Genomic DNA, 12,167 nt, shown 5'->3' with positions numbered 1-12,167 from the left:
TAAGATGATCACACTGACATTACAAATAGTTTAAAAGCACAGTCAAAAACTAAGATGCCAAAAAAGATGGTCTTAAGCTACGTACACACGTAAAGTTTTTCTCGCCCGATAATCGGCTTCTGCCGGATATCGGACGAGAATCTGGCGTGTGTACAGCCCGCGTCGTTCATCGTCCGTGGATCTGTCCTGGCGGATCCACGAACGATATACGACGAGCGATTCTTATGCAAAGGAAGGGGGAGAGCACGCAGCAGGGTGCCGCTCCGTCGCTCTCCCCCTCCCGTCTCCATAGAGCAGAACGGTGCTGTATGTACAGCACTCAGTCATGCATCTTGAGGTTCTTGGAAAGGATCGTGAAAGATCCTTTCCAATGACAAGAATTGCGCGTGTGTATGTGGCTTTAAACAGCCCAATCTGGCAGCAATCCAACAGTGCAATGCCTGGGTGAGGATTGGCCCATTTAAAGATATACCTAGGAGATGAAAATTAATGCTTTGAAGATTTTTTAGCTTTTAGTTTGACCTAGCTAGGAGAGGATATATATGACATTTATCCCACTGTGACTGCCTTAGCTTATAAACCTTTACTCATGTCTAAACATTGGAAGAGTTTTTCAAAACCTGAGATGGGAGGGGTCAGTTTACTGAAGACATCTAACTAGCTCAGTGACCCTGTTTTCAAATAACCAATCAAGTTTGAAGGATTTCTAAAAATATAATAATACAATGTCTGAAACTAATGATATATTTGCAAACTATACTAATTTTCAACAACAAGAAAAATCATGATCATAATTAAAAACTAAATCACTCATATATGCTGGACCCGTTCACCCATAATTAGCTTCCTCCAGAAACATGTTGGGGGTTCAAGATCCATGAGCTCCTCCATGTAAACAGAGCATATAATTTCCAAAATAATGCAACATTGAAATAGAAGTTAAAAGTTTTCTGCCATCAGAATTTGAATCACATAGTCAGCATGGAGTGCAGTGACTGTGCGTCTTTGTGTATCGCATTTAATCAGTGAAATTAAGCTTCGAATTTTTCCTACTACTTAGGTGTTGCTGATCATCCTTTTGGAAATATCATGATTAATGATCCATCGACTTGCCTCAAACTGATTAGATGTTTTTTTACTTGATTAAAAGAAATCTTTACTGGGAGAAATATATCAGCAGCCATTGATAGCTGTCTCTTGCAAATATAAGTTTCCTGGACGACAAGATGACCCTTTTTTTTATGACAGGATTTGAATAAAGTAAAAAGCATAGAGCACCAAGCTTATCCTTCACCAGCCACAAATAATAGATGATTAAAAGAAAACAACAATACACAGAAGTGTTTTGTTCAATTCCTTTTTGTCATAGAGCTATCTATATATGAACATTTATTCTTTATTGTGCCTACCTCTGTGAATGCAATTTTTCCTCCACTAATTAGGTGTAGTAGGCAGCTGATATAAATTAATATTGCTAAACACATTTTCTACACACAAAAAAATGACAAACTAATTTTACCTAGGACAGAAGGTTGGGCAACAATAAACCATCAGTCACACCCCACCCTTCATCCCCCCTCCAGAAACCAGGCCATATGATGACAGGCTTTACAGATGTACACCAGGGACTGCCTGTGTACTGAAGCACTAATTATAGGAACAATGGCCATTTTATTTACAATACTATGCTTACAAAAATATATTACCACCAATATTGCTGATATAACAGTATTTTGTGTTATTTTCTAATATTTATCACAACACCAACATATTACACTATACCATTACACTATAGTATATAATATATTACAATAATTAGGGGCTGCAGATGATAAAGCTGCATACCTACCAAGTACAATCTATGACATATAAGGGGAAGAGGACCCTGCCCGATAGGATATACAATCTGTAAGGTAACAACATAGCATGCAATAGGTATTTCCAGAGATGGATTATGGCAAAAAGTGGCCTCTAGGCAAGGTAGCAGCTTTGATTCCCCTTCCTTTTAAATGAATCCTTTAATGACTGCAATAGGCACAGACCAACTGCCTACAATTGTAGTTTCTTTTGAAGTCACAGGGAGATTTCTCACCCCTTCTGATTTTTGCCTGTTTTAATAATAGAAAATTAAGTTGTAGCTGGGGTCCCTGGTCTTTAACTGGGTCCTAGGTTCCTGTTCTGGTCCCCATTGTGAGTGATTTAGCTCTGGGAAGTTTCATTTTGCTTTGTTTTTTTGTTTATTTTTTGTAATGTAAAAAGTCTATTACAGGCCCTTTCTTCATTTCAGTTATTGAAACCCACAAGTTTTGTTTATTAAATATAAAGACAGACATAGTCATTGAATGTATGCTTTATGGTATGAATGGCAGCCTTTATTGTGAAAAAAGTATCAGTAAAATTATTTGTTACAAATATTACATATAACATCAAGCAAGCTTGGCTCTGTGACCAGCATTCCATTTTTGAATCTTGGCCAGGACACTTTTTACATGGAGTTTGTATGTTCTCAATTTGTTTGTGTGGGTTTCCTCCTCCAAAAAATATGCAGTTAGTTTAATTGGCTTCCCCTTACAATTGTCCTTAGACTGTGTAATGACATATGACTATGGTAGTGACATCTCCCTTTGAGGGACGATTAATAATATTACAATGGACTTCGTAAAGTGCTGTTTAAAGCGTACCTAAACTCAACCTTTTTTACTTTAAATAGAAGGGTACACAACCCTTCTATATAAAGTAAAAATGTTGTTGTTGAAGTGCAATTTTTCCACCAAGGGGAATGAGATGCCGATCTCACGCATGCCCAGTGAAATCAGCTTTCTTTTTTCCTTCACAGCGGCTACATCACCTGGCCTCGTACCTGCACACTATGAGATTGGGTGACGAGAAAGAAGACCGAAGAAGAGGATGGAGAAGAAGATAGAAGATGGCGGGACTAAGAGGAATTCCAGGACAACGCAGGACTGGATCACACTATATAAATATTGTGTAACAATAATAATAATATTAGTAGCACAAAAATTTCACTTTCTCTCCATATTACAAATAGAGTGCTAAATGAATCATTATGAAAACATCTAAAATATGCACTAGGAACTGATTAAATGGTAAAAATCCACAATAATATATGTAAAGCTTTGTCTTGTTCTTGGAGGCCACTTTTTAATGAAAAACCAGACTCTTGACGCAAGTTGATAGATAACAATTCTATGACCATAAAATGTGGCCAAATATATTATGGTACATGGAACTAGAATAAGTATAGCATTTGTGAGCAAAAATATATTTGTTTTCCCATAAATGGTGCAGGTATGTTGAAGTCTAACAGGTCAATGTATAGGGAGGATACCAGCCTGAACAATGGCTGTGCTATGAATATACTAACAGAATAAAGACCTTTCCTAACAATTAAAAGCAATTTGTAACTGTCCATACTTTAACAATGAGGGCAATATTTTGATATGTTTGCATAGTGTGAGCAGAGCCTAATCTGGGAGAAGTGAAGCACTAGGAGCCAATCAGATAAGCTGCAATGCAAGGAGAATGCTTATATGAAGGGATAGTAGAGGGACAAAGAGGTAAATTCATTAGCCCTTTGCTTTTTTTTTTTTACTATCTAGTAATTGGCTGGTGGTGGGAAGCAGACCTGTATATACCAGACAGGGCTGTTTACTGTGGCTGAGCTGTGTGAATGTAAAAATTTTGACATAAAACAGATCCTTTAGTGGGTAAATCAGCTCACATATATGTATCTCATTTATTTTTTTAGTTGGTTGCCTACTGTTCTTCCTATAGGACTGAATTAAAGATATGCTATGATTAATGTGTTAGTGTTTTATTATAAATTCATGCAAAGTATCTAAAAGATTTTTTATTTTCTGAAACTCTGCAGCACAACAAACATGATTACCCTACTCTTAGCAAAGCCTATATTTTTCTCTTTCATTGATGGCTCTAGAGTTAATAATGAAGCAAATAATGAAGTAAATTGTATTTATAACCCCTGAATTCACATTCACTAACACCTTATGACAAATTATTTAAATCTTACTGGTTGCTAATTAGTATCTTGGCACAATATATAACGATGTAACCCAACCTACCCTAAACCTAAATCATCTTAGTTACCTTCACTGAAAATCTATGATGGCATTAGGCTAACCATACACCAGATGACTTTGCATTAGAACTAACCATAAATTGATTCTTTATTCCCAAACTAAAATGACTGATGACAAGTGTAGAAGTCAAAGAACCCTTATTGGTAAGGATTTAAACCGTTCATTGAAAGTGGAACATTTTGGGACATTCTGCTCAGTTTAATTTGAAGTTTCCACACATATACCTCTCCTGATTGAGAGATTGATGAAAAATAAAGTGATTGATCTGCATTTAGATGGTTAACAAAAAATCAATACTAAAGAAGTGATTGTTAAATTGATTTGCTATTGTCAATTGAATTGAAAATTGATTGAATTAAAGCCAATTCCTGTACAACTAGCTTAAAGTGAACCTTCTACTAAAATGGAAAGTCTTCAAATTTTGCCCTGGACCCCTTCCCAAATCACCTACTATAAAGAGATAAAAATTATGCACTTGTAAAGAGTAGAAGTAGAATAATACTTCTTTTACCCCTGTTACCAGAATCACTGGGTGTGATGTTATAAAACTTCCAGGTAGAGTACTGTGAAATGCAAAGAAGAAATCTCATAAAAAGGAACTTTAATCCACTGCAAGAGACAGAAAGATGGTAACATCATCATCATTATCATCTAGGAACCATGGGGCAAGTCAGTATTATACGTATGTACCTGTTTATATTGTGATTTAAGAAGGGGGAGATTCACTTTAACAATGCCATTGTTTATTTGCACATTTGTTTAGTTCTTTGTATATATTCCCAAGGGTAGAGCTCTGTAATTCACTTTGAATTAACATCCATAAAAAGATGTCCTTGCATTCTAAGAATTAGGACACAAAGCTTGGTAAAGAAAATGACACATCCAGGACACATATTTAAATTAATATATGTAAAGTGCATTTCAGGAGAAAAAAAACAAATGCCAGATCTAAACCATGGCTGTGGATATTATAAATGACTGGTAAATGGCTATTCTTACAGGATAAACATATATATTGGTGTGTGATATCCCTGGTAATATATTTTTGCATTAATGCATATAAAGTGAATAAATTAACTTAGAAAATGTCTTTGCTGTTGGACACACTAAAACACATAAAAATTGTGTAAAAATAGGAGAGTGTTGAGTGACTGCAGTTTTTATTAATATCTGCACTTTGGAATCTCTGTTTGAAAATGTACAGTATGTAATAACAAAAAGTAAACTGCAAGACTTAACACTGGCCCAGTTCTATCATGGAATGAAAAATGAGGAGCTATCAGTTTCTACCTATATCCTCTAAATAGATCACTAGGTATGTAATCTAATTTATACATAGGAGAGGATTATTAACTTTTCTCAAATGGTAATTAAAGTATCCATCAATGTTGCATGTGAATTGTATACTTTAATTGGAAAATGTATGTATGTTTTGATTAGCCATGCTTAAGAAAAAAAACAGATTTACTATACACTAGGTGACATTTATAAAGCAAAAATATGGCCTTCACAAATGAGCATTATAGTCCTCATGCTTTAGGACTTTGAAACAAGCGGAGTAGCAATTCATAACAAAAAACAGAAAAAAAAGTAGAAGGGGATGTTCACATCCATTTATGGTTTCACATTCTTCCCCAAAATGCAATGACAATTTAGGTTTACCGCAATAGATTTATCTATTACACCCTTATTACAAATATCCCGTTGGCCTCTCAAGGACACAGAGCCTGTTGCAGCTATGACCTCTACAACTCCTTCTTACCACTGGTATATATTGAATATTTTTGGTGAGCTTGCAAAAAAAACAAACAAAAAGACAGCATTTAATGTATTTTTTAAATAAAATAAAATATGATTAAGCTGTGCATAGATTTGCCTGGGCTTATGTGAGAAATCTGTGTGTTCTGAAACATGGAGGGCAAATAGTGAACAAACAATTATTACAGAGTACTGTCCTAATCAGCTTTCATACATACTGAGGAATAATATTGTATAAGAATTAATTATTTATTGTAAAGATTTAACCCAACATGTCTCCCTAGAGATTTTGGCACAACTTCAGAAACTGTCCTAACTCTCTATTATTGATGGCACATTTCATTTTACTCCATATCTACTCCAATACCAAAATGTAACTGATTTGGAGCATCATGCTAATATTGGTCATCATTCAAATAATTACACAACTAAAATGATCTAGGAACAGAATCTAAATAAAAGGCAATGTGATCAAACAAATTAGAATGAACGTAAGTTCTTTTAGTTGCACAATCCTGCAGATGAATATATTCCAACTTGTGGCAAGAGTGTTGAAAAGCACAGACCATTAGCCACACAGGAGACTAAAAAGAGCCATTTAGACCTTCTGATTCTAGTTCACATGTAGTGTAGTTATGACAGCCCTGACTCTTAACTAGTTCTCTGAAATAAGTGAATAATGTGAAAGGTGAAATCAGAAAAGTAGGCCTTTGTGGCTTGAAGGGACAATCCTTTGCATGTCTCAAAGTTAAATGGCATATAAATGTTTCTGACAGAACAGGTAAAAGAAAATATCATATTCTGAAGATGCAACAGAAAGTATTAGGAATTCTCCCTAAAGTGAGCTCAATTCTTATCTTAGAAAGCCCAAAACATTTTGTTCCCACCAAGAGTTCCCGTTTTTTCCCATTACAACTTGCTCATGTGGGCTTTCCGCTTACTTTCTGACTCAAAGACAAAAGACTTCTGACATGCATTACGTTAAAAAAAAAAAAAAAACATGGTACAAAGTCTAACCCCCATCAAATTATTGAAAACAAAAATGATTTTGCAAATTCATTCTGTTTGCACAAATTTAAAACATGATAAAAATATTTAGTGGTACTAATTTAGTGACATTAACCAAAATAATTCTGCCCTCGTAATTCTTGGTTTAAATATGCTATATGCATAGAGAAAAAGTCAACATATATGTCAGTAGGAACTCTCATGGTTTTTGGAATTCACCCAAATAATACATTTCTCGGTTGGGCAGCTCCGCCTTATACAGGGAACCACAACAGAGACCACAGAATACATGTCATTAATATATCTCTGAGCACATTATAGTACTGAAAGTAATCAGGTAGATTGCTTTATTTAGCCTGTGGGGAAGAATCAACCATCAAGATAATCTTTCATAAATTCCTTGATTTCTGTATTTGTGTAGCCTATTGAGATCACCAGCAACTACTAAGTGTAATGCTACTGCAATGCATAAAATGGTGTATAACCCTGCAATGCTTTGCAGCTTACATAGCAAACAGAAAGTAGGAAGACTGACGACAAAGATGTAAAAAAAATAACAGCAGTGATTCTAATAATCACAGATTTAGTGAAGTTCTGTGCTGCAGGAAAAAAAAACCCAGCATCAATAATTGACTGCAGAAGCATCATTTATTTAGTAAGAACTGAGCATTATGTACAGCCGAACAGTCAGCCACATCTACCTGTCTCAAGATCTCAAAACACGCAATTATATACAGTATATATATTATAAATATATATATATATATATATATATATATATATATATATATATATATATATATATATATATATATAAGCCTAAGCATCCCAGTGTACAGAATAAGCCCTAGAATGCAGGGCCAGTTTATCATCTGCAGGGGAGGGCTATTAATCTGTATGGATAAGAAGAAAATGAATTTTAGGCAGAGTTGCATTAGGTTGTAAGCCACACCTGTATCTGCAGTCTGTGTATTAGATGCTGTATTATGCTGAACCCACAGCTGTTTGGAATAGCATGGTACCCAGCTGATATGATCAAACATGAGGAAGGTGGGGTCTGCACACAGGATTCACTGATGCAGGGAAACTCTGCATCTCTGTATAATGAAGGAGGATGCATTCACACATGATTGTTATATTGAGCAGAACGTCTGTCACAGAATCAACATATTCATTTTAGATGTCCCTTTTGTTATGGCAGCGTGCTGTGACTGCCTAATTACATGGAGAACAATTATTTCTATTTACATGAAAAGATTTATGATAGGATGGAAAGCCAGACAGAAATGAGCTGAGCAAGAAAAGACAGATTGGAAAAAAGCATGGCATTTCAGTGACAAGAAGAATGACACCGGTGCCCCATGACAAGTTGTATGTATATCGGTGATGATCATGAGCTGAATGGATGGAGTATAATCCTCATACCTTACGTTTTCGATCTAGGCGATCCCTTGGGATCTTACGCCTTTTTCTTTCCCTTTCTTTCTCTTTTTCCTCAATAGTAGGCAATTCCAGCTCTCGTACTTTTTTAATAGAAGCAGCAGCATGAGCCATTTTGAGAAGAAAATACCAGCTTCAAGGACTCCTACCACAAATATAAAAAATCCAGTTTTTTTTTTTAAGCTCCTACTAAATCTATGGCTGTCAGCCAGAACTTTCCACTGTAATCCTCCAATCCACAGAAAAATTACAGCTTGTGTCCATATGCTGCAGGACCCATCAGCAGAGAGAGCATTGCGCTTCCCATAGAGCACAGGAACACTTACACCTATCACACAGCAAGTGTCAGGCAGCAGATATATAAAAAGCAAGATCACAGAATGTGACCATTCAGACTGGCACCATCCCAGAATTGCATTGACAGCATGTAAAGGCAAGCTTCAGTCCATCCTTTCACTCCTCAGCAAACCAGAAAGGTCTTCTGGGACCTTTCAGCAAAGCCTGTGTCCTCTGACTACAGCCAGGAAGAGGCCACCTCTGTCAAGTCAGTAGGGGAGGAAAGCTCTTTTAAATTCCACTAGCACCTCATCGCAGAGTAAGAACAAAAATGGTGCAGTCTGCCTTAATGACTTGCTGCTGCTGCTGCTGTGGCTGCTAGGACTGCCTAGGATTGAACACATGACTTGTTTCCTTCCCTCTGCCCTTATGCTTCTAGTTCCTATTTAATTACATTATTGCAGCTTGAATGTGAAGCAGGTCTGGCTATGCCTAGTCCACCTGCTTTTGACTAGCACCCTTCACATGCATGAATGAACAAGCAATAACAGCCTTTAGAATATTCATATCTTCATCTGTAGCAAGCCTCTGACAAGCAAGCGTGAGCCTGCATACAGTAGAAGCACAGCCTGAATTTTCCTGCTGGAAGCACACATTTTAATCTCCGCCCAGAGGGATCCAGATCAAACCCTTCAGCTTCTCTGTTATGTGAATACACATTATACATTTTATTTGCTTCCGTGCCTACATTTTATTGTTCTTAATGATTTTTATGATCGTTACAGTAAGCTTAATGACCCAGTGACACCCAATTGCACTTTTTCAGTTACACATATCTGTACAAAAATTAAAAAAAGCAATATATAAAACAATATACAAAAAAAAGGTGAAAAGTGTTACATATTGGCTATCAGCTATTATGTTTAAATGTTTGTTGTGTCATGTGTTGAACTAAATAACACTACAGTATATTGTGTTAAAGCTGAACTCCAGCCTTCTCTATAGTTTTTCAGAGTTGCAGAGGTTTCTCTTCAGGACTTAAAGCGTACCTAAACTCAGAATTTTCACTACATAAAATGGTAGACAACCCTTTCATGTAAGGTAAAAATTCTGTTTGTTTTTTTCTTATTTAAGTGCAACACCCTTTCTTTTTAGAAAAAAAAAGGGGTGCAGCACAGCCCCCTTAATTCTCGATCACCTAGGCAATCAAGAATGAATGAGAGCATAGAGCCTCCCGGGACACCTACGTCACGCATCCCAGGGGGCTCTTGGGTTCTCCTTCTGTTTCGCACAACATGCAACTAAAGCTGCATCATCCGGGCCAGTCCTTTAGAGTCTACACTGACAAAACATGTTTAGTATTTCTCTAATAGACAGCAGCAGTTTTATTAGGTATGGTTTACAAAGAGTTGGAGAATGACTCTGTTATGTAAATTCTAGCCTGACTAGGATCATTATTATTGTCTGTTCCTTTTTGGCCTTATTGTCCCTGACCTACTCAAATTCATTGACCGAATTTGAGTTTTAAATCTTAAAAGCTCAGCATGACACTTTGGCATTACATAATTTTCAGTTTTCAGGAAGCTATGTCAAGAATTGTGCTTGCCTACTGCAATTATAATCTGTCCCCATTATACTGAGGATCAGAAAGACACAGTGATGATGTCATTAGGTCTAAAATAAGGTACAATGTGTAATGAAAACATGTTTTTTATCCCTTATTGCAACATTGATGAGGACGGGAGGTAGGAACAAGATAATGTATAGTGTACATTACTGACAGTAATACTTGTAAACTGTATAGAAGCTGGGTTATTTAATTGTCCTTCTCCTTTCACATACAAATCATTCAATTTACAGTTAGGCTTTCCAATCACTTGTATAGGCATTGAAAGTGTCCTCCCAAGACTGGTTAGTAAATAAGGGAGATAAAGGAGAAGAGATCACACAGCGATTCTCTTAATGCTGTGAGCTCAGAATATCTCTATTCTAAGTCCAAGTTCACAGATGTCACATGGGAGCAGGCACAAGAATGCAAGATATGCTTATTAAATTTTGACCCCTTTCCGTCTAAAACTGCTGCATTTGTCCATAACTTTTTATTACAGCTTCAATGCTGACACGATATGTAAAGGGAACCTGTCACATCAGCTATTCCCAGGTCACAGACCAGAAGTAGTGAGATCCTTGTGTTTTTAAATTGTTACTGCCTGTAAATAAAGAAAACAATGTGAAGCCACCTTAAAGCACAACTGTGCTGTGTCCCTGGACTTATTATTGATCATGTGTCTTTTCATCCGAGTTGGAATATGAGAAGAAAGACCAATGTAAGCAGATTCTATAACTTACACAGGAAAAACTCAGCCTGCTTTTGACAAGACAGTGGCTATCACTCAACACCAGTGCTTGACCATGAAGAAATTAAGTCATGTTCACCATTATTTCCTGACACAATGGGCATTTCTTTCTTCTTGGTAGCTTACTATATTTGTGGTAAAACAACAGAAATGTGAGTATGTGCTGCTGAAAAGGGGGAGCAATGCTAATTGATGATTTTTTCTTACATGGGCAAAGCAAATGATTGTTTGGATTAACACAATATATGTATTTTTTCAATATCACACAATGACATTCTCTTTGTTGACTCATATGAGTACTTCAAAATGGTGAAGAGCTACGCCATGCAGTTAGGGAACTGTCACCATAAACAAAATGAACAACAATTCATACACTCACAATAGATTTTCCATCCAGAAATATTAAGGTAAATTATTGAACAAGCAGTCATACCTCCTGCAGGCAGGATGGCCAGTTCATTTATTATCCCTCATAGATGATGTGAGGGCACTTCATTTTGCTACTGCTGTGATGTACAGAAACAAAAGAAGGCCCGCATTGCTGGATATTTCAATATTTCAGAAATGTGAAGCATTTTGTCTGAAGCCAGTTGGTGAGTGCCAACACAAATTTTGAGCATGTTGTTTCATATTTCATGCTGCAAAAGTCAAAAGAAGAAGCCTGGTTTAACTATGAAATCTCATGGAAGACACAGAACACCAATAGTAGATAAGAAGCAATCTTCATATGGATACAAAAGCCCTTGCAGATAGTATGCTGTAATTAGCAACTAACAAACACCAGAGCAGGATATTAATAATTGTCCTACAGTCCAGAACTGTAGTGGCCCCTAAATGTGACCAGACACCGGCCTAAGTACACTATCACTTCCAGCAAGAGGAATCTGTAGTAAAAGGAACGCATCTGGTGGATTTTGTGTATTTGAAAATCTAGTGCAATCGAACAAGGTACAGTTTACAACTACATTTTTTAGAATGTAAACATATGTAAATGTAAACTCAAACTCAGAGCAAAAGGCTTTTTTATTAAATAAGATGAAAACATTACATAATTAAAAAAGAATCCTAAATGCACTTAAGACTTCAGTAAATTCTGGTATAAGAGTGAACATGATTTAGACATTTTACCTAACAGCAAGATGTACCATGCATTCTAATCAAAACGGATAAAAGGGCTCTTAGCTAGCTATTATAAAAAAGAAGTATG

At 36.3% G+C, this 12,167-nt stretch overlaps 1 protein-coding gene across 9 annotated transcripts in view; it reads right to left on the bottom strand.

Moving 5' to 3' along the window:
- ANK2 (ankyrin 2) overlaps positions 1-12,167 on the bottom strand; it is a 281,636-nt gene that overhangs the window by 128,563 nt on the left and 140,906 nt on the right. For 6 of the 9 annotated variants that reach the window (XM_072405727.1, XM_072405757.1, XM_072405733.1 and 3 more), the window contains exon 1: positions 8,313-8,942. The exons of the other annotated variants lie outside the window; for them this stretch is intronic. In XM_072405727.1, the coding sequence (XP_072261828.1) occupies positions 8,313-8,441 (129 nt within the window). In that variant the 5' untranslated portion in view covers positions 8,442-8,942. Of the gene's footprint in view, positions 1-8,312; positions 8,943-12,167 lie in introns of those variants that run through there. 9 annotated transcript variants of the gene reach the window in all.

This window comes from Pyxicephalus adspersus, chromosome 3 (assembly GCF_032062135.1).
Source record: "Pyxicephalus adspersus chromosome 3, UCB_Pads_2.0, whole genome shotgun sequence".
Lineage (NCBI taxonomy): Eukaryota > Metazoa > Chordata > Amphibia > Anura > Pyxicephalidae > Pyxicephalus > Pyxicephalus adspersus.
This window is presented reverse-complemented; position numbering and strand designations above follow the sequence as displayed.